This window comes from Chaetura pelagica, unplaced genomic scaffold (assembly GCF_000747805.2).
Source record: "Chaetura pelagica isolate M959 unplaced genomic scaffold, ChaPel_1.0 scaffold85, whole genome shotgun sequence".
Lineage (NCBI taxonomy): Eukaryota > Metazoa > Chordata > Aves > Apodiformes > Apodidae > Chaetura > Chaetura pelagica.
This window is the reverse complement of record NW_009953505.1, coordinates 3,594,149-3,617,366: the sequence shown is the minus strand read 5'-3', so window position 1 is coordinate 3,617,366 and position 23,218 is coordinate 3,594,149. Positions and strand designations below refer to the sequence as shown.

Below are 23,218 nucleotides of genomic sequence, written 5' to 3'. Positions count from 1 at the left end.
ACACAAAGTTGTTGCTGATAAGAGCATTCAGATAGTTTCCAAACCTCTATTTTTATCTCTTTTAATTTTAGCTGTTTCTTTGCTTTACATCTGTCAACTGGGGCCTTTATGTAAGTTTAGTGTAATTTCACTGGAAAAAACACAACTATTTAAAGAAAGAAAATATCATACACAGCAGTGTAGTGCTAAGACATGAGTTCTGGGGGAACAAGCAGGTGGCACAGTAATTTTTTCAGTGTCACATTTAGTTACTGCTTGCTATCTGCTCACCTCCTACTGACTTTGAAAACTCCAAGGTCTAACTCTAGAAGTAGAATGATTGGAGGAAAGTACAAGAAGTGACTATGCTGTCTAAAGAAAAGATGGAAAGGTAGGAGGAAAGAGATATTTGGAGATCCCTAGGCCAATTTCCCACACAAAGTAGTACTATCACCAACACAAGATCAAGTCAACTGAGGTTTTGTCCATCTAACTCTGAAAAACCTCCAAATAGGGAGCTTCAGCCTCTTTGGGTAATCTATTTCACACCAGCACTACCCTCCCTGTAAACAGGTTATTTTCCCAGTGTCTACTCTGAAACTTCTGAGACACAATTTCTGGCAAATCTACATAATTTTCAACTGACATACAAAGCTGGGTTCCACCATCTCTGTAACCACCCTTCAAATACGCGTGTCCCTTAAAACCCTCTTTACCGAACTGTCTATCTCCTTTACCCTTTCCTTATAGATCATTTGCTCTAGACTCCAGACCATCTTGGCAGAGTTTCCTGGAGCCTAACTTCTTTCTCCACATCCACCCTGAACTGGACAACCTAGAACTGGACACAGTAATCTTGATACAGCCCCAGAGACAGAAAAGCAAGACGCTAACTTTCTTCATTATGCTCACCATGCATGTCCCAATGTCATCCTAAATCACACTAATGGCCCTGTGACAGCAACCACACCAAAAGCTTAGAAGCAAATTATGCAAGAGAGGACATCAGGAAGGGTGCTTCCACATTACACTTTTCAGTGAGTAGCAGATGAAAGTTTCCTGAAGCAGAGGCTGTATTTGGGCAGCTATGAAGTACTGACACTTCCCTAATATTGTTCTATTTTTAAACAAAACTCAAACCATAGATTTCTCATTATTCAGTCACAATATGACCTAAGACATTACTATCATATTTGTTAAAACACCTGTATGTATTTACAATTTTTGGGTTTTTTTCTTTCCATTTTTAACATTCCCTGTTTCACTCTCAGTTTACTCCACTTGTCAGTTCCTCCAACAGGCCACAGTAGTGCATGTGCTCCTGAGGGTTTAGCTGCATTCTAAGATAAATACAGAATCTGTCATGGAAATAATTCAATACATTTACACACCACCTTCCACATCTGTCCCACTCACTCTATATTCAGAGAGGGGCTGCCCTGAAATGTAGACAGTGTTGCAGATGTGTCTTCTGGTTTGTTCTGCATTTCTTTTCTAATCATTCCTTTGCTGAACAGAACATAACACTGAGCTGACACTCTTTAAGAAAATGCCGTAACCACTTAACTTCCAGAATCACAACTCCGAGATGCAGTATAAATTCAGATCACATCCTGGTGAAGGTGAGTAGTCCCTTTCCTTCACTATTAAGACATGAAAGAAACATTTCAAAAAAATTTTTGTTTTAAAACTGAGAAGTCAGAAGAGGTGAAAAGTGCCGCTTTCAGCCACTTTCTGACAAACTGAATAACCAACAAATGAGAGAAAATGAAAAGAGGATTCAATAAACACAGTGCCTCAATGCAGGTACCAAGAAGGAAGGAACAGAAATGAAAGAACAGTCTGTTTCTTATAGAGCAAAAAGAAAATTTCAAACACAGAAAGAAGAAACAGTGTACATCAAATGGCACAACCTACTGTTGTATGTTGTTGAGTTACCATCAGTCCAAAAGTTCTTGAGATCACAGTTTCACTGCTCCAGATCAAGCCTTACAATGTATGTCCTTTTACAGACAATTCCTTTCCTGTAGTGACTTTCCTATCTCAGAAATCTGCATTAGGACATGTAAAAATTAGAAGTGAAGGAGGTCAGGCATTCCTTTTCTTCCTGATCCATCTGCTGGGGAAAATCAACCTCCCCCAGCTCCTGCTCTTGTTCAGAAAGAAAGTTGTCTTTCCTCTACACTTGTGTATCACTCTCGAAGGGCAGAAATTAATATAGGTGCTCCACTAAAGTAATGAAAAAGCATACTACATCAAGTCTAACGTGCATCTCAACTTGACCTACTCATAGTCAAGAGAACTGGTCTCAAACTGTAAAGTCTTAGCTCCTCTACCACATGAAGCTTCTGAGTTTCAGTTAGACTTTCTCACACTCTTGCTATTATGCTTTCCTAATTCCTCTGCAGACAGTTCTACTGAAATAGGCTTAATACTTAAGAGTCTCTCCAAAGTCTACAACACTGGTAAGGGCTTATACAGAGAGAGAAAGAAGAAGAAAGGAAATGGTGCCTTGCAATGTGCCTTTAACATATTGTTTCACTTATACATGCAACTTTAAATTTGGCTAACTTTTATGAGGCTTGTTCTCATGGCAGCAAAGTGCTTGTATAGAGCTCTTCACATCACACCCAAAATACTTTGTTTTTAACGAGGTCATGATAGAAGTCAAGGGAGGATGCATGAGTGCCAAAATGTTAAACAAGGCTCTTTCTTCCTTCTCCTAATTCAGTGAAGCCGATTTCCAATACTAACTTCACCTCCCTAATACCACAGCATTCTTCTCTGTGCTGCTTTTTACTTCTGCATATAACAATGATAACACAGTAATTTTGCCACTGTGCAAAGCTGTGCTGTTCAGAAAGGGATGAAGTGAATGATCTGCATAATTGTGACTAGCAAGCTCCTAATAATCTTTGTGAATCCAATATATGGCTAGAACCATTACATAAAGCTTCTGCTTGGGGACTGTTGAGTTATATTGTCAGAAGCAACAATAAAGGCATTTAATGTTACTGAAAACATGTAATAACAAACACTCTTGTGTAAACAGGACTGTTCCTTAAAGCAAAACTAAACAAAATAACCTTTTTAAGATAGCATGTTGGGAATCATTTTCAGATCCTGCAAATGGTTCATTAACATGCTCATAGGGTACCATAACAAGGAGGAAGAGCAGACATGAGCTGGGAAACTAGTATTACATATTTGTTCAAAATAAGTATGATGAATTGATTAATGATTGACAGGCTAACTGAAACTCCAAAAGTAAGTGATTTAATAAAATGTTGATACCTCAAAGGGGACAGAATTAATTTCAAAAGAACACAAAACGTATGTATTGACATGCAAAAGGATATCATTTTTAATCAGAAAATAATAACCAAGAGTAAAGGTAAATCAATCACATAGGTAGGATTAAGTCTTATACCAGTACCTCTTCTGTGAAAGCATTGAGCAAACACTAATTCTTAGAATACCTTTGCTTTTATACACACTATCTTCCTTGCAGCTGTAGCACAAAGATAGCTCTTCAAAGCCCTGAGGACAATAACCTAGTGCTGTACAGAAGCAGGCAATAGCTCTCAAAATACTGTACAACTAAGACTAACCAGCATCTACAGATCTGGTAGATACATGTTATTCAAGAAATCATTCAATCCACCTACTCAGTTTTCTTTGCTGTTCCACAGGAAACAAAGAACCAAGCTCTATGAGTATAAAGTATCTTCTGACCGAAGTCTGACAAAGAAAGATTCATTCACCTACAGGCTCTGCTTTGAGAAGAATTCACTTCCCAGTACTCTCTCTTACTGTGTACTCAGACAATGATCCCTGCCTGATACCTCACTGGCCAACCTAGCTCAGAGATAACTATTCCATTTACATTTCTCAGCAAGGCAAACTAGACTTCAGTCCAATTTAACTTTCTAAAGGTAACAGCATCACAGAAATGGTGGCACATCAAACCAAGCATCACAAAAATAGTAACAGTGGACTGGAGAGTTCTAAACTAAGTATGGCAATAGCACATTAATTATTTTTAATATTAAATCAGAATAACATATCAACCAAAGAAGTGGCTTACCATTTGTATTATTAATAGAATTTTGCTGCACAAATGCCTGAGAAGGATGAATCTCACCAATTCTATGCATCTCCCACATCAATTGGTACCTTGAACACTGATAACTACGCTGAGCACTACTTTTGCAGGCACATGACCTGCTAGAATACTAGGTGATGGGAAATAAAAACTGCTAATAACTTTTGACATTTTTAACAGCACATGAATTATCAAAGAAAATTGACTGTTTGAGACTGCCACTTAAAATGAAGCCTAATGATTTTTATGAGCTTTCAGCTCAACTAGCCAGTTACGTTAATCATGTAAACTTAAGTTGACTGTGACTGTAATTAATCAATCACTTTCCCTTGTCCACCCACAATTTCTCTTGCTGAAAATTTCAAAGCTTTGGCAGATTGTCCAAAAAGAATGAACAGAGCAGAATGATATACTTGCCTAAACCAAATCTAATTGTATTACATGCAGCTGACTGGTTTTTTAAAGTAATTCATCCTTATGAACTTCCATTTGAAATACTGCTTTTTGGCATATTATACTGAAATACTGTACCACACAAACAGTAACCTAAAGATCTTACATTAATGGAGTATTTCATAGAACTGCTCTGTTGCTATCCATAAAACTCCACATATCAAAAACAAGTAGCAAATAGGATTAGAAATGCTCTTTCAGCTCTTCCTCAAGATTTTTCTCCTTAATGACAAATGCTTAACCTACCTTTCTATCAGCAGTAACTGCTTTGCACAGCTGCTTACAAGGCAACTATACTTATAAATGAGTTCTACAAGGCAAGATGAAGATCAATGTTAATGTACAGTAAGTACATGAGGAAGTAAAGTAAAACATTTTTTAATATATAGGACCATTTCTTTCTCACATGTCACAAAAAGAAGGGCACTTTGGTGGCCTCTCATTAATCTAAAGGGTCAGTTTATGGCCAGATATTTGAAATCTACCATCATACTGGCAGTGATTGGAAGTATCTGAACAATGGAAATCCAAGCACAAAATGCCATAACTACAAGGTCCTCTTCCCAGCTGTGCAAACAGCAGGGTTGGCTGTGATTTTCTGTGAAACACACCACCATTAACATCTGAGCATCTAAGGAGTTAGCACAAAGCAAACTGATTGCCAGACCTTGGGGAATTTCAGGCACCATGAAAAAGGATGGATAGTAATGCCTTAACACACTTTTGCAAGACCTGTGTGCAGAGCTCAGTGTGTGCACAGTCACCCAAACTGCACATTAACTCAAAAACAAGCTGCAGTTCTTAGCTGCTACAATACAGCAAAGGGCATTTCCCAATGATAACAAGGATAGAAATGATACTAAGGAAATTAAGGAACCGAGAAGCCCAATCTCAGATGTTTGGCAAACCGGTCCCTCCTGGCCTTTAATTAGCAGCTCTTACATTTATGCAAAAGCTTTGAGAACAAAACCCTGGTGCTCTTTTCTCCAGGTCCAGCTTCATGTCCACATTCTGCCAGGTCTAATGGTACCTGCACAGTCTAGGGGCTCGGGGGAGGAAAGGGGAGGAGAGTTAACTGAGCTCAGTCCTTTCTTTGGGTCAAGTCCACACCATGCCATATATTGCAGCATAAGCTTGATTTTAGAAGGACTTGTACCTAGGGGACTTTTCCCTGTGAAGAATAAAGAGCTGTACTGTCTTACTTCAGTCACTTAGGAAATATCTTGGTATCTCCCTTCACTTGTCTTCTTTCTCTAATTAAACATCAGTCTTCTTTCAGTTTTTCCTCAGTATTTTCTGGACCTCTTCCTACTACATCCTTTCTCAGCTGAGGGGGACCAAAACAACTCAACTACACTGAGGTTCCCTGGATTTACACCTCCCAGAGAAAACTTTAAAAAAACCCCTTCAACACAACAAACAAACGAGGCATTATGAGTCCATGCTAGTTCTAGTACAGTTTAAAAGCAATCTCCACATAATGATTTCTAGTTCAAAGAGAACTCAGGTTTCCTGTACCCACCTTCTCATCAGAAAACAAATGAAACCTGAATATCCTGGGAAATACAGTCAAAAGACACAAAAGTTGGGGGGAAAAATAACCCAAAAAATGATGTAGATGCTAGAAAAAAAAGATGTCAGCAACAGTTCAGCTCACAGTTTATCTGTACTTCTTGTTTATGGATTTTTAATCAATTTATCTTACAGATAGCACACACCCCATGGGCAAATGAAAACACTGAAGAGCTAGAAAATGTACAATTTCCTCTGTTCACTGCTACACACTGAGCAAACTCATTACTGAGGATCTGGCTCAGTTGGAAGAGACACAAAGATGGGGAGACACAAAGTCATCTCTCCTGATCTGCATCACAACAAAGGACAAGCACTGACAACTTTCATTCCAGATATTCTTAGCTTACAAGTAATTAGCTTTGAAGATAAAAATGTGGAAGGAGTAATGGACACAGAAGCTCTTCCAGGTCTGCCTACAATGTATCAATGGTGGGACTGGAAAACTGAAACTGCCTGGCCCAGCAAAATATAACCAGTATGTATTTATTTGAAGGAATGTCAGGAACCTGAGACAGTGCAGAAAGAACAAAACAAACCAAACACACAACAAACTTCTCCCTAAAAATTCTAAGTGCCTCTCCAAGGCTTTTTTTTGCAGATGATGCTATTACCTTTCTTTCTGCTGTTCCCCATTGCTTCTGCTCTTAGCTTCCACAAGTCAGAAAGCAACCAAATAGAAGTAGCAGAAATTTGAATTTAGCTCCTTTAGAAGAAATAGAAAAGGGGATGATGAAACCACAAGAGATAAAAAACTTAGAACTCCTCAAAAAATTTCATAGAAGACAAGGGGGGAGGGGAAGACCAAAAAAAAACACAAACCCAAAACACCACCAAAACAAACCCAAGAGGAAAAGGACACATCAAATGGAGGCAAAACAGAAAATAAAAATTGTGCATTGCCTTAAGGAAAAGAAACCTTGATAGAGAGCTGGAATCAAAGCACGAAGGCATAAGTCCTACTGGACTCCTCCAAATACAAGTGGCTCCATCTGGGGGAAGTACTGGGCTTACCACACTCCCCATGAAGTCTGTAAAAATACCATACACATTAGTTACTAGTTTTGCATTTCCTAGTAATAAACTGTTTGGTTTATCAATGCAGCTAATAGTGTAAAGAACAGAAAAGCTATTACAAACTGCACACTGTGGTAAAACATATACCATACTGCTCCTGATCTAGTATGTCTGGCAAAGGAGGACTGATAAAACACTAAGTCTTTAGAAAGTATCTCGAAAAAAATATAATAAGAGAGTCATTAAGAGCTCTTTCCTTTTCTTTCAATGTTCACGTAACATTCAGCATAAAGCAGCTGGAATCCTGGTGACTTTGTGACCCTGAACTATTCTGAAAACAGCCATCAGAAGAATTTTAAAATGTTGGCAACTACAGCAGTATCAGTCAGAATGTAGATTGCACAAATCAATTTTCATCATTAGTAACAATTACGACTGCTGAGAGTAACTATAGTAGACTACATGCAATACTGCAGGCAACACATTCCGAGAATATAAACAGGGGAGATGCCCAGAAAAGAGAGCTGCTTAATTTAAAACTAACTACGATCCCTTAGTGCATGAGGATGTCAAGATCATCAAAGCACATCTGAATTGCTACCCCTGATCATCAGCCAATTTACTCCTTCTTAAGAAGCTCAAACTTGAGATATGCAGCAGAGTCCCTGCAGCTGGGGTCTATAATCTAAGAACATTTCAAACAGATAAGGAAAGCTGGGAAGTGGCTCAGAGTACTACCAGAACAAATCAAGATGCAAAATAAACAAGTTTGAACAGTTTGATACAGCTTACTTGTGAAATGCAAACATCTGCATAGTATCTATACAGCTAGAACTGAGGCATGTGTATTCACAACAGAAAAGAAAAAGACCTACCCACCCAGAAAGAATTTCCAACTTCCTAAATAAATGCTTTGTAGGAAAGCTGCTGCAAGCCTTTTATCATTACCTCTGGATTACCTGGGGTTTCCCTCATCTTCAGGATTCAGTGTAGAGGCAGAAAAGAGGGCTAAGATCTCCAAAAGTTCAGCTGCAGGCAATTCTACTGCATTGTGTTGGTTAAAGTATCAAAGGACTGTTGTGAGGCAACGAGAACAAAACCAACACACTAATAAACAACTCAATTTGGTGGTCAAAACATATATGGAACACAGCGAATGAACCTGACCAAACAACTTTACAATTTGAGCTTTAGAGGGAGAGAAGTTTCACATATTGGTTACTAGACCCTATTAACGAGTAATACTGAGCAGATCAACAAAATACATATCATTTTAATTAACTTCATACAGTGGGTCTGTTTACCAAGATGAAAATACCTTGAGGCTGGTTTATAACCCTTTAGAACAGATGGGTTGATTGCTGTTTTTTCTTCCCTCTCACCCCCTTCTTTTCATACTGCTGGATGTGCTGCTCCAGCACTGTCCACTGCCTCCAATTCCTTGGCCAGACTCAGGTAGAGACAAGTTGACCATTTGTGCTCTGCTCAGACTGGGACTGTTGAGGAGGGCATCAAATCAGTGAAGAAATTTAACAAGAAATTGTAGGAGTCATGAAGAAAAGTTGCTGTCAAATTACATATAAATTCCAAACTATAGCAAAGTGGCTAGTTATGTTTAAATTGTACACTTTAGAAGACAGCATATTCAAAAACTAAATCCTTAAATATTGATGGAGAGTGATCACAAAGTCCCTGTGCTCTTTTCCTTCCCTGTTTAAGTTTACAGAACATGGTGCTGTACAGTTAGCACGAAAACATTCCATCAATGCTGAAATGAAAATCTGAAGCTCAAGTAGAAAGGTCTTTGCCCTTGAATATATGTGGTTTGCACTTTGCAATGCACAAAGAGTTCTTGTCTGGTTTCTTGCATACCTAATGTTTTTCTAGATACGTGTATTGAACTGAAATATGTTGCCTGGATTGATGAAGTGTATATTTAAACAGAAAAATGTAAGTAAGCTTAGCTACTGGGGTTTAATCAGAAAGATTCAGAAAGGCATCTGGCCAAGACTAATAGAGCTCTTGTACCATCTACCCTGTGCTCCACCACAGTGCCATAGGCAGGGAGGAACCTGATGGTGGAATCCTGCTCCTAATATCGATGGACACAGGAAAGAGGGAAAATGAAATGGAATAATATATACCTCCCTTGTTCAAAGGACAGACAGCTCAAGCAGCACCTCAAGTAGCCACTCAGTTATTTGGTGATCCCCACTCAAGAGCCTGGGAGGAACAGTGCCACAGCACTCCTTAATTCTACAACTACCAAGAATTATTCGTAACTACACGATCCAAATAAAAGATAACAAAATCCACATAATTCAAAATACAGAGAAAAATGTTTGGCGTATACTTCTGTTTGCAATCCTGCAATGTTGATAGTCTAAGCCCTTAATTAAAAAAAAAAAAACACAAAACAACCAAACAAGTTTTTCTACCCTGATGCTTAAATACTGTTGGTTCTGAAATAAAGAAAGTTTAGTCTTTAACATGTTGAAAGCTCTGCAGGTCAGCAACATAAGTCTAAGATGGCTCCAAAGCTTCTGTTTCAATGTTGTCAAACTTATATGGGTATTTGAGAAACAAAAAGTTCCCTAAAGAATAATTGATTAAACAGTGCAATCTTCCTGGAATTTAATCTAGCTACTGGATAAATGTCTTCAGTATTTCCCAGATTTGAGAAAATCATTTGCAACCAAGTAAGACAATCACCTTTATGCTCCCTAGCACACCAGAAATCTTGTTTCTCAGCTCTTACAAATCCATATTACATCTTTTATCAAAAGCTCCCCTAGAAGTACAACCAAAAAAATAGCAGCAAAAGTTTAAATAAGAGTTTCCTCTCTTTACTATAAATTCAAAAGTAAAGACAAACCAAAGCATGGGGTATGCCAGACACTGTAACGAAGATGCATTTGTGTTGATCCACTGAGCATTCACCTCATCCCAGCAGACCTTCGGGGGACAAGAGGGCATGTGTGAGGTCCACAGCCTCCCTGATCTGTGCTTCTGCCAGGACTATGTAGAAACCACCTCAGTAACTAGTAAATCACCATCCTCCTGCATGCAGAGCAGCAGACTGTCATCACATAGCACATATGATTAAAAATAACAGTTGTGAATATTATACTCACAAAATTCAATTGCTATGGCTATGGCCAATTAGTTTAAATGGTCAATCTGACAAATATATTTCAAATCCTCAGTGTGCTGGTGGCTGCAGTGAAAAGGTTCACAGAAGCGTGGATAATTGGCAAATCAATCCATCAAAATCCTCCCTTGTTACTTGTTCAGAGTTATGACACAGAGATACTAGTTTAATCATATACATTCTTAATTGCAGAAAAGGCAGGACTTAGCACAGCTCTACTTAACACTTACGAAATTGTTATATTAACTGGAATAATAAAAATGTTATTTTCAAAGAATAAAATACAGGTAACATTTCCATACAGACACATAATACTAATTTTCAAATAGTAACTTAAATTTTTATTTTAAAAATATTTCACAACACAATTAGTTCAGAATCAGCTATTTGTTTATTTTATATTTAGCAACTTGAAATCACAATTCTCCCTTAAGAAACTTCTTTGAAAATACTAAATTAGTAGGCTAAAATGTTGATACTCCAAATTATTTTTTATTCACACAGCTTCTCAAAGGAATTCAAAACAATAAAAACAGAAACTTGAAACAAATAAATAAATAAAGGAACTTACAGTTCTTGGGTATGTGCACAGAACACAAGGGCTAACAAGAGCAGAGCTACATCTAAACTAAGGTTAATTAAATTGTTTTAAGAAAGAAGTTTGATCTAATTAAAGGAACATAATTCACATGGCAATTTCAGTTGTAAGCTCCCCATGCTGGAGATATACTGGAATATTCTGTAGCTGAACAGAAGTATCACTGCTTCATTTTTTGCTGTATTTTTTGGTTTGCAGGATCAAGAATATCTATTGACAAAGAAAAACTTAAGTCCTTTGCAACTCTCAAACCGCAGTGACAAGATGTAGCCTGCTCTGAGGCTGTATCAGGACAATGTAGTCTCTCTTGAGGGCTTCTGTGAACAAAATAAACTCCACAATCTCTAAATCCTCCAGACCACCAGAAGGATCTAGCCCTGAAACACTGCTCCAGCTCCAGAAATCACAGGGAGCTAAAGCAAGGGCTACTCAAAACCATTCATGAGAGAGGTCATGAAAGGTGACCCAGAACACCAAAGAACCTTCACCATTAACCATCAGTATGCAGGGCAGCCCATGGAACTTTCTCAAGAACACTTAGTGATAAAACTCAAATGTATTTGGAATCCACATTCAGAGAAGGCATGGACCGAATCACTCCTTCACTCCTGTATACTCCTTTCCACACTGAAGTTACTGTTCATACCCACATTGAATCTAGCCAGCCTACACACCAGGTCATGGGCTAGATCTCAAGAAAAAGCAAATTCAAGGCAGAAGCAGAGCTGTCAGGTAATAAAAGTCAGTTCCAGCAGCCACAGGAACAATACAAAGTGGATGCAGAATCTATCATTTTTCAAATATTATATTTCCCTAAGTGGATTATTAGCAATAGCTGCCCGGGAGACCTGACTCTTGTTTGAATTTTGCCACATGGTGCAGACTTACTGAGCTACATTGAGCAAGCATATCTCAAATTCAATAGAGGGTACTGGAGATTAAAACAAAGTGTGTTTTTTTAAGTTAAAATCTCAACAGAGCATGGAAAAAAGTGCAGAAAACAGAATGCTATGCTGAGGATTATACCTTGCAGTGATGTGCGACAGGCAGATATTAATGCCTGAATCTGTCATATCTTTGAGTACATGGCTCCTGCTCACCCAAGTGTATTTTGTAGATGTGCTCACATCCCTTCATAACAGAGTAGAAAGATTCCTAATTTAATTTAGACTCTGTGAAAATCTTACTTTATATATTAAGTATTTTTTTTTTAAGAATATGTATAATCTCATACAGAAGTACTAATCCCTCTGGGAATAGCAAAATATATTGGGGAGAGATCAGAGGAGAAAGAGAGGACATGAAAAAACTTAAATAATACTTACTATCCTGCTGTTGCTGTTGATCTTTTAATGCTTTACAATTATTCAGCAAGAAGTAATTCCTATGAAAAAGGACCCCTGATAACCGAGTGCTTGTATCTCCCTCAGAAGAGGTCAGTTTTCTGGCCTGATAACAATCCCCAGCCTCAACTTTAGTCCAATTATTTGTCCTTTTCATTCTTTTCTAAAACAGAAAAACCCTCTATGAAGTCATTGTTCAAGCTGGATTTTTTTAGGTTTCCAGCAGGCTAGCTTTTCCTTATGGACCACAGATAAACTGCCTCTGGTCTGCTAGCCAGCCTTTTTCCAGGTTTTTCTGTTTTGTTTTGGACACCAGCATGGTGTATCTGCAGAGGATTGACAGTGGCTGAATTGATGCACCAAACTGTCATGACTGAGCAAGTTTCTCTCCCAGCACTGCTTATAGATGCTGTCCAAACTATTTCTAGCACATGCTGATGCCTTCTTTTAGGGGCTAGTTGCCATTTCTTGCATGATGTTGGAAGCTGAGAATCCCAAAGCACGTCAGTGCTGGGGCAGGAAACAGCACCTTCTCCTGACTCCTGTTCTGCTCCCCCACCTTGACCCACAAACCTGTTCATCTGCTTTTCCTACAAAAGTTTCTTTAAAAGAAACCAAAACCTTCCTCACTTCGTAATTCTGAACACATCAATTAAGGCATCAGGATAGGAAAACACTAAACTCACTAAAGGAGATATACAGTCCTGTTAAGCTTTACTGCTTGCAGAGCAAGGACCTTTAAATGCTGGTTGAAACCCAAAATAAAAGTTCTTTAGGTATACTAAGAAATCAGTATGTGATAGATTACTAGAACCAAAAGAGCAAAGCCAAGAGCAGAGCACTGCACGGCACAGGGACATCCTGTTTGAGACCAGGGGCTGGCTTCATCAAGTAACACCCAGCTACTGCCTCAGAGCAGCTGTAAATGGTGCTGCTGCTTCTGCACAAACCTTTACTTCTTGGTCAAAAGACAACATGGTTGCCTAATTTTCTCTAGACCATCTCAAAAGCAAACACTATCAAAAATTGCTTGAGGACTGTAATTTTATCAGTCCCAAATGAGAAAAAAATATTTGCTTTTTTATCTTAAAACACTGTAAGTATCTCAACAAATTATCATAAACTGCAAGACAATTAAATATCTGATTATTAAAAAAAAACCAGAAAATTAGGTTCCCAGTTTTTCTTCAGTAGGAATGTAAACAAACCCCTTCTCTTATCTGCTTTCACAGCCTTTGCACTTAAATTTAATTAAGGGTCATAAATTCCAAGAAATACTTTCTTTAAAACATCCATTAAGAGCCCTCACTTTTTACCTAGTTTATTTATTGCATGGGGATTTATCCAAGGTGGAGTCAATAACACTGCAGCTACCCACTCATCTAATCCCCTGCTCAAGCACATTCAGCAGGGCATGCCAGAATTTGGTTGTTCAGTTCCACTTGCAGGGAGCCTGCCCTGCCCCAGCATGGTGAAGGCTGAGTAAAATCATCCAGACAATTGCTCCTGTGGCACCAGAAGAAAAATAAGAAGCCCCATCTGTCCTGTCAGCTTTCCTTTTGCTGGCATACAGACAAAAAACCTGCACTCATGCAAAGCATTAAAAATTTGAAATAAAAGGGGAAAAAACAACAAACACCAATACCAGCAAAATTGGAGATACTCTTCCTCCTCCCCCCAGAACAACATAGTGGTATAAAACTGAAGGACAGTGCTTATTAAAAAGAACAGGCCATGAGTTAAAAAACTATAGGTAGAGTAAATGAAAAATGTCAAGAAATCAAGATTCCTGGCATGGGAAAGAGGTGAATATGTACAGGACAGAGAAACAGTATTAACTGTTACTAACAAGATTAAATCCCACACGTGTATGGTTTACAATAAAATAAAAAAACTCTAAACCATAAAGTTTTAGTTCCAAATAAATTCCCTTTTTGTTTTGGAAAAAAAAACAACCAACCAAAAACAAACAGCAGACATAAATAACAACGTCAGGCCCTGTGCAGTCAGCAGCAGAGCATAACCAACAAGAGGGCAACAAGAATTATACTAAAGCAGAGGTGCAATTGATTAATTATTATTAAATGTTTGGAATGGGAAAGTAAATTGTGGTTTTGGTCATCTCTGACCTGGTGGGCTGTGTACTAGTGAAAGATGACACGTAATACCCTGTATCCCAAGGAGTTCATAATGAGAGATGCAGTTAATAAAACAAACATAAAGCATAAAGCAGGTAGATGTGGAACAATAAATTATGACCACAGCTGCTTTGAATTGACTGGCTGCTCATAATTGTTGATATAGGCCTTTCCTCCAGCTGCTAAATTGCATTAATATCGCTAAAAATACCTTTTCTGCTTTCTTTTTTTTTGTTTTCCTTCTTGCTTTCTCTTTTAAGAAAATGCTATTAACTACCAAAGGAGTTGTGTATGGCAGAGTAAGTGGTTAACAGGCCATATTCTGAAAGCACTAGTGAAAATGCAAATGTTTTTAAACTCCTGATTTAGTCAACATCTATTTTCCAAACAAGTTACTATTTTTTACTGTTTCCTTCTCTTTTTTTTCCTTTGGATGTCTCATAGGAGCTGCTCGAGTCATATCTCATGTGGACTACAGAAAGCTCCAGCTACTGTGGCTTCATCTCTAAGATTCTGCGAAGGAAGGACTGTTCTGAATTCCTCAGACACTCAGCAGACAGAAACTGCCACCTGCAGCAACCATCTACTGCTTCCCACTTCCAGGCCTGAACAGCCTGGCTCCAAGATGGCAGCCTTTCCCAGTGGAAGTGTGTTCCCTGAAATGAGCCCCACTGAAAACAACAGGACTCGGCTGCACACAGTTCTAGCAAAAATAGTCTCTAAACAAGAGAAAAAGCCCAACAGTTTTCATCGAGGACATGTCAGCTCCTGAGGCTTGTACCTTCTGGCATCAAGTGAGCTAAGCATTTCAGGAATATAATTGGGTCAAAGTAATAGCAGGTTTGCACAGTTGGTACTCTCACAGAAAGCATAAGCCAATCTCACACTAGACAAGGACTAGTAAATCAGCTTCCCAAGTGCAAGTGCTGTCCAGAAAAGAGGCAGAAGTGCATCAAACTGTGGCTTTATCTTATACAGTTCTGGGATTGAGGCTGCACATTAAATCCATACTGTACCCAAGGACACACACTACCCACACGGACACATAATTTCTCAGCAGAGATCAACTTCATTTTCCAACAGGAGGGAGAGATTAACTTGCTTGGCAAAGAATAGAATAGGAGAAGTGCATCAGCAAGCACATCCTTTTGAGAAGAATGGATTTATTTCTCCAGCTGCCGAGTAAGACAGCTGGAGGATTTTTTTTTATTCCTTAAAAAAGGCAAAATTAACAAGCAGCATTTACAAATGTGATATAGTCTGATTTGATCAATATTTTCTCCCTGTATTAAGATGTTTGTTAATAATTCATTCCATAATTTTCCTAAGATGCTTGCTCAATACATTAAAAAAGATACATCTCAAGACATTCAATTACATGCAGAAAATTTCTACTGCTTGACTATGGAGTCTCAATACCAACAGCTCTCATAGCTTGCCATCTTCAAAGACAGAATCATACTTAATACTTGGTGTAACTAGGCTCTTCATCTTAAACTGTAATTACTTGCCACTTCAGAACCACACGACAAAGCATCTTCCTATGCTTAAGTCTCCCAGCACACAGCCAGCTCACAAAAACTGGACAAAGAACATTATTGATTTTCTCAAGGGAGTGACATATTTGCTAACTGCCAGGAACCAACCGTAACTATTCATGTGTAGCTTAAGGAGATGTAGCAGGAGAAATGACACACGTTACTCTGTCCATATTCTGGAAAATCATTGCAGCTGCATGAAATACCCGTTTATCACAAACCAAGTAATATGAAAAATCAGAACAGCCTCCAGGGAATTAGTAATGTACATAAAAAGAACTGCATAGCAAAGGTTTTATTTCTGGGTCTAACAAGGGGAAGGAGTAAGTATTTTCTTTTTAAAGGAGAGGTTCCCCAGAAACAGGTTTAAAAGAGATTTGACAAAAAAATACATATCTTACTATCTGCAAGTTATAAACATGACCAAGTATTCAGAGAAAATATTATGGCATCAGCACTGCAGCTGAAACTGCAACTCACATGATATACAGAATAAAGAGGCTGGAATTTCAAAAGGCTTCCATACATTGTATGTATTTACACAGACATGTGTATTTATACATAGACACATTCATGCTGTCTCAGTATCCTTCCATAACAAGTCATTATAACCACATCTGAGCAAGGGAGAAAGAAGAGGCAAGCAAACAGAAAATCCTTTGAGTCACTAATCACAACATTGCTTATTAAAGAAAGGAACAATATAATTTTAAAAGTTTCAAACCCACCGCCAGTAGCTTGATCAAAACAACAAAAATCCTTACCTCAGCGTTCTTATTTCTGGCCTCTCTCCTTGCTGCTTTTTCTTTCAGTCTTTTCTCCTAAAGCAAAAAAGATGCAACGTTTTAAAGCAAACACGGGTGGTGGGGTTTTTTTGTTTTTGTTTTTTTTTAATATTTTAAGATTTAAGTTGAGCCACCTAGATATTTTAATGCACACATGCTATACTGGTGGTAATTGATCAAAAATTATAAATAAAAAGATCTTACTGAGATATTATTAATTCTTCTTGCTCTTAAAGGAAATAAAACTACAAGAATGATTCCAACTCACATTTTATCTTCACCAAGACTTCTTACACTTAAAGGAATGATGAAGCCAAGTACTTTTGACAAAGTTAGTATCTGTCTCTAAAACAAGATAGTTAAAATGGCACCAGTAGATACAACTTCTCTTAATTCTCAGTGGTTTATTTTGAAATACAATATATTTAACAAACTTAAGTTACAATTTTCCTTAACTTCAGAATTGATAAAAATGAAAAGCTAAAACGTGCTTTCCCTAGCTTTCGTATCTCCATTATTAACAAACATTATACAATAACTTTTGCTTAGTAATTGCATCAATTCAGAAACCATAATGTTGAGTTCCCTCGACAAAAGGATTCTGCTGCAGGAAAATGAGCAAAACACAATGATTAAATTTATTCAAAGCTGCCTGCCAGATTTCTGAGCATACAAAAGTGGCCAAGATATTTAATTAAATTGACATTCATTGCTGCTTTTTTTGTTGTCATTCTTATTGGGATTTGGTTATTTTTAAAGCAACTGAAGGATTATCTCTAATTTAGACTTTGTGAGGTCCGTGTAATTGAAAATCCTAAGGACAGAAATTCAGGTGAGGGCCCACGTGCCTTAGAAAAGCACACCACTCTTTTTCTTTTGTCTTAGTGATGCTGATGACATTGGTGTTGGTATTTCTTTCTGCTAGCATAAAAATGTATCTTAATACAACTCTACCAGTTTCTTTGAGCAATATAGGCCATTCCTAGCATCAGCACATTTAGAATCAAGTTCACATAAAAGGGGACACTGCTCTAACATCAGTACAGGAGCAACATCTCAAGCACACAGAAGGCTGAAGACCAGTCACATTTCAGCTCACTTGTGGGAGTAACGAGAAAGCTACAACTATAGGAGTCCTGGTGCTGTATCATCACAGTGCTGCTACTAAAGCATATTGGTAGGTACCATACAAAGTTGTTTGAAAAAGCAGTGTGTTTGAGTACAGCCCTGGGAAAAGGAGAACACAGCCTCAAACAGCCTCTTTTCCCAGACCCACCGTCTCAGTGATGTCAGCTGAACTCACTCTAGTTGGTCAATGCCCTCCTGCACTGGAGGTAGTGGTGGTGTGTAGGATCTCATGAATGCTGAGAAACTACCTCCTTTGGAGTGATTCACTTCAAAGCACCAGGTAGGAGCTAACACAGTGTAACCCCCCCCAGCACACAGCATGCTATCTGGTTCTCAGCACCAACTATCTTATTCTGCAATCCTCCTCTTACTGGGCTATTTTGATTGCTAATGCAGGAATAGCAATCAGACTGTAACTTTGGCTTAAATTCTGGAAAACTTCCTCAGGGAAAAGAGACCTTATCAGCCCCTAGGACTACTTGAAAGGAGGCTGTTGCACTCTTCTCCCAAGTAACAGGTGATAGAAAAAGAGGAAATGGCCTCAAGTTGCACTAGGGGAGGTTTAGATTGGAAACTAGGAAAAATTTATTTACTGAAAGGGTTGTCAGGCACTGGAACTGGCTGCCCAGGGAAGTGGTGGAGTCACCATCCCGGAAGGTTATTTAAAAGACATGTAGATGTGGTGCTTAGAGACGTGGATTAGTGGTGGGACTTGGCAGTGCTTGATTAATGGTTGGACTTGAATAATCTTAAAAGGCTTTTCCAAACAAAACAATTCTATGCTTCTATGAAAACAATACTATTAAGGCACTGCTTATATTTATATGCAGCTTCAAGCACATATGTAATTACATACAGCACGCTGAGCAAATGCTTATATACGTATCCCCAGTCAGGACCTTATTTTCTATTACCTTGAGGACACCTGTATATTCTATTGTGCCAAAGTAATATCTCCCATAATAAAGACACTCTTTTATACGACTGCATAAAACCCAGAAATTAACTACCTTGCCTTAGGTTACAAAGAAATGCTACAGCACAGCCAGAAAGATGTACCTCCAAAGACTCAGATGAGTGTTTTAACTATGATGTCATTCATCCCCACACTGCTGCTGCTAGGAGGAAATATGGGCCCATGCAGAACACACATGGACAAAGTACGGTAAAACAGCTTTAAAAAGTAATCAAATAAGGCAAAGTTAAACCAGTCAATCAGTTGGATACTGATTTATTTCATGTGAATAGGTTCTGTTCATCTACGAATAAGCCTGTAACTATCTCTAACTACTAAGCTTTCCAACATTGGTTTTCATACACAGGAAAAAAAAAATTTAAAAAAAAATCCAGAATTGTTAAACACAAAAATAACAATTCTGGATTTTTTTTAACACAAAGTATAACACAGTAAGAGTTCCAGATTTTATCTCTGTTCTATCAAGATACAAATTGTCGCTTGTAAAAATAGCACACAATTTAGAAATGAAAAATCTCATTTAATAGGGCAGGAAAACTAAAGACTACATTTCAAGGTATGTTAATTATATATTACTGGCTGACACTCCGTTATAGCATAACTTCATAACACAGCATCATGAGTCTGTCAGATAAAGCTCTAAAACATCACACTCTGATTAAATACTCTTTTATCTACAATGGTGAAGTCAAGCATCCATATTGTATTTTGCATTTATATTGAATAGCTCTTCTTTGCACTCATACAGCACCTTCTTCACAGTTGAAAGATCTAGTCATGCCCTTTCTAGGCTATCAACACTGAGAATGAAAAAGAATTCTAACATAAAATCAATGCAATAAATTGTTAGCTTAAGGTCTAAAAAAACCACTTCCAATCACTTCAGACTAAAACCAAGCAACGTCACCTCAATGGCAGTAGCCAGAACATTTGTTTATCATCTTACGTCAACAATGTGGTGTATGCAGGTTTTGAACAGAGGCTAAACAGATTATCTAGACATCATTTAAGGAGTATTGGATAGATCAAGAACCACAAGTTCACCAACATATGAAATAGGAGAGGTGATGGGGTCAATGTGCCTGACTAGCACAACACAAGCTGCAGGACTGCAGAGGTCATATCCTGGCTTAGAAAAACATTCTATCTAGATTTTAAAACATTCCCCTGAAGAACAACACACCACAATCTTACAGAACTAGCTGCTGCTACTAGTTAATGCTGCTACTAATCTGAGCCTACTTACCTTTGATTTTTAGATCTTGTCTAAACTGTCTAACTGGTCTGTCAACCACTTTGAAGAAACCCTTGTTATCAAAGTTTAGGTCTTCATGTAGATACATTCTGGTCATGCTTCCTCTTAAATTGCCATTTTTAAGGTGAAGAATGTAAACTCCAGATTTCAGCAGTTAGGTCTATTTTCCTAAATACAGAATCATATCATAGAATATGCCAGTTTTGAAGGACACCACGGATCATCTGGTCCAACCTTTCTAAGTAGGAACATGGCTTAGATTAGATGGTCCAGCACCTTGTTAAGCTCTCTTAAAAAGTGTCCAATGCTGGGGAACCCACCACTTCCCTGGAGAGATTATTCCAATGTCCATCTGCTCTCATAGAGAAAAAATTTATTCTGGAGTTCAATCAGGATGTCCCAAGAAGTAACTTGCACCTATTAGCCCTCCTCTTTCCATGTGACTCCACATAAAAAAGGAGTCTCCCTCTTCTTGATAGCCACTCTAAATACTGGAGCATAGCAATAAGGTCTCCCCTAAAGCCTTCTCTTCTCAAGGCTGCACAAACCCAGCTCTCTCAGCCTTTCCTCATACTGCAGACTCACTATCTGCCCAAGCCCACCTGCCACTTCTGTTCACATATTCAGTAATTCTACCAGCCCTTTTGATCCTGTCAGAAAAATAACACTGCAATAGCTCACACTGACCTGATCAACCACCACATCACCCAAATCTTTTTCAACTTCTGTATCTCCATGGGAAGTGCTCTCAGTCCTAAAATTCTACTCTAAATTTCTTCTTCCTAGGAATTTGCATTTCTGTCTACCTTAAAACACAGCTTGCTTTGCTTGAGCCCAACTTAGCAAGAAAGCTTTCTTCCATGTCACTAAAAAAGTCTGGAAATAATTCAATTCCATGGAACAAATCCCATGAGCCCTCTAGAAACATCTACTTACTCATAAGCCCCTGGATTGGGATATTTCAGTTACTGAGGTTTTGGTCTACTTAGTTTGTGCAATGTTTATTTATTAATCAAAACACCTAAGTGAAAAGCCTTGCAGAAATTTCAGTGTATTCCATAATGTATTTACAAACCAGACTGCTCTGATAAAAATACATAAACACATACAGTTCACTACACATCTACTTTTAACAAAACCATACTGGTTAGCATTATATTCCTTTCATTTAGGTCTTCATTAATGGTATTACCTTGAGAGACCTTCTTGATCAGCTTTTTAAAATTTCCTGTAAATCTTTTTTCTTGCTAACTACATACACATCTAGTTAACAAGGATGGTTAATAACCTCAGTAATCAAAGAGCTGAAAATTTTCAGTCATCACCATGTAATACAGCTAAACCACTTGGCTTTCAACTAAATGAAGGAGTCTTGTGGTTACTAAAACCTCCTTTTCCTCACTAGAACCAACAACAGAACCAGCTCTGCCTAACAAGGAGCAAAAGCCATGGATAAAGCAGCTTCTAATATATGGAAAAGCTACTTGCTTTTCTTAACTTTGAAGTTAAGAAGTTTGCCACTGGCTTATTTTCACACTCATTTCCTTTTTCTTTTACTGTTGGGTTTCAAAACAAAAGCTCATATCCTTTTTATTTATCCTCAAGAGTCCAACACATTTATTAAAAAGAAATCTTCTATCTTAAGGTAAGGCAAAAAAAACCCAAACCCCAAGAATAGTAGCATGGCAGCTCTCTTAAGTTAGTGAGGCTAGGAATATGTAAAAGATGCATATATAGACAACTTGGAAGCCAAGCTTTTAGTTATATAAAATAAATCAAACAATTTTGAGAGCTGGAAGTTCTTCCCTGTATCCTACTCCCCCTCTCCAGGAAATCTCCTCTTCCTTTGATACTCTTCTTTCTACAGTTGATTAAGAGTACATTTCACTTTGTCCAGAGGGTTAACTGCAATATTAAAAAATAAAGGATTTATTGTTATGTATTAACAGCTTCTTGCATATAGTATTTTTTGCTTTCAGCTTTTAAATGTGTAAACAATCTGTACAGTAAAAGTCTTATCTTAAAGAATTTGTACAGAGGTCCTAACTGCTCAGACTTCCATGAAATAAATTCCTTTAGCTGGTGATATACTGTAGTTTTACCCTGTTGAATCTCATACAATTGGCCTCAGCCCATCGATCCAGCCTGTCCAGGTCTCTCTGCAGTGCCTTCTTACGCTCGAGCAGATCAGCACGTCCACTCAATTTGGTGTCATCTGCACTCAATCATCTCATCCAGATCATTGATAAAGATGTTGAACAAGACTGGGCCCAAAACTGAACCCTGAGGGACACCACTGGTGACCAGCCACCAACTAGATTTGACCCCATTTACCACAACTTTGGGCCCAGCCATCCTGCCAATTTTTTACCCAGTGCAGAGTACACTTGTCTATGACATGATTCACCAGCTTCTCCTCAAAAATGCTGTGGGAGCCCATGTCAAAGGCCTTACCAAAGTCCAGGTAGACAATGTCCACAGCCTTCCCCTCATCCAATAGGTGGGTCACATGGTCATAGAAAGAGACCAGGTTGGTCAAGCAAGACCTCCCTTTCATAAACCCATGCTGGCTGGCCCTGATCCCCTGGCTGCCCTGCACTTGCCATGAGAGTTCACTCAACATGAGTCTCTCCACAATCTTTCCTGATACCAAGGTCAGGCTGACAGGCCTGTAGTTCCCTGGATGCCCTTCCACCCTTCTTGTAGATGGGTGTCACATTAGCCAGCTTCCAGTCATCTGGGACCTCGTCTGTTGACCAAGATTGTTGATAAATGATGGAGAGAGACTTAGTAAGATCCCGTGCCAGCTCCCTCAGCACTCTAAGGTGGATCCCATCAGGCCCCATAGACTTGTAACTGTCCAGGCACAGAAGCAGATAATTAATTATTTCCTCCTGGATTATGGGTGTTCTGTTCTCTGTCCTTATCTTCCAGCTCAGGAGGCTGAACACCCTGGAGGGAACTGGTCTGACTATTAAAGACAGAGGCAAACAGACTTTTTCTTATCCTTGGTTGCAATGTTTACCCACTGCATCCAGTAAGGGATAGAGATTCTCCCTGGTTCTCTTCTTATTGTTGATGAATTTATAAAACTTTTTTTGTTGTCCTTCATGTCAGTGGCCAAGTTGAGCTCCAGCTGGACTTTTACCCTCCTAATTTTCTCTCTGTATGACCTAACGA

At 38.4% G+C, this 23,218-nt stretch overlaps 1 protein-coding gene across 1 annotated transcript in view; it reads right to left on the bottom strand.

The window, feature by feature from the left end:
* The window catches only part of DDX10 (DEAD (Asp-Glu-Ala-Asp) box polypeptide 10), a 184,051-nt gene that overhangs the window by 33,458 nt on the left and 127,375 nt on the right, over positions 1–23,218 (bottom strand). The window contains exon 17 of the mRNA XM_009999431.1: positions 16,659–16,715. Coding sequence (XP_009997733.1) covers positions 16,659–16,715 — 57 coding nt within the window. The remainder of the gene's footprint in view (positions 1–16,658; positions 16,716–23,218) is intronic.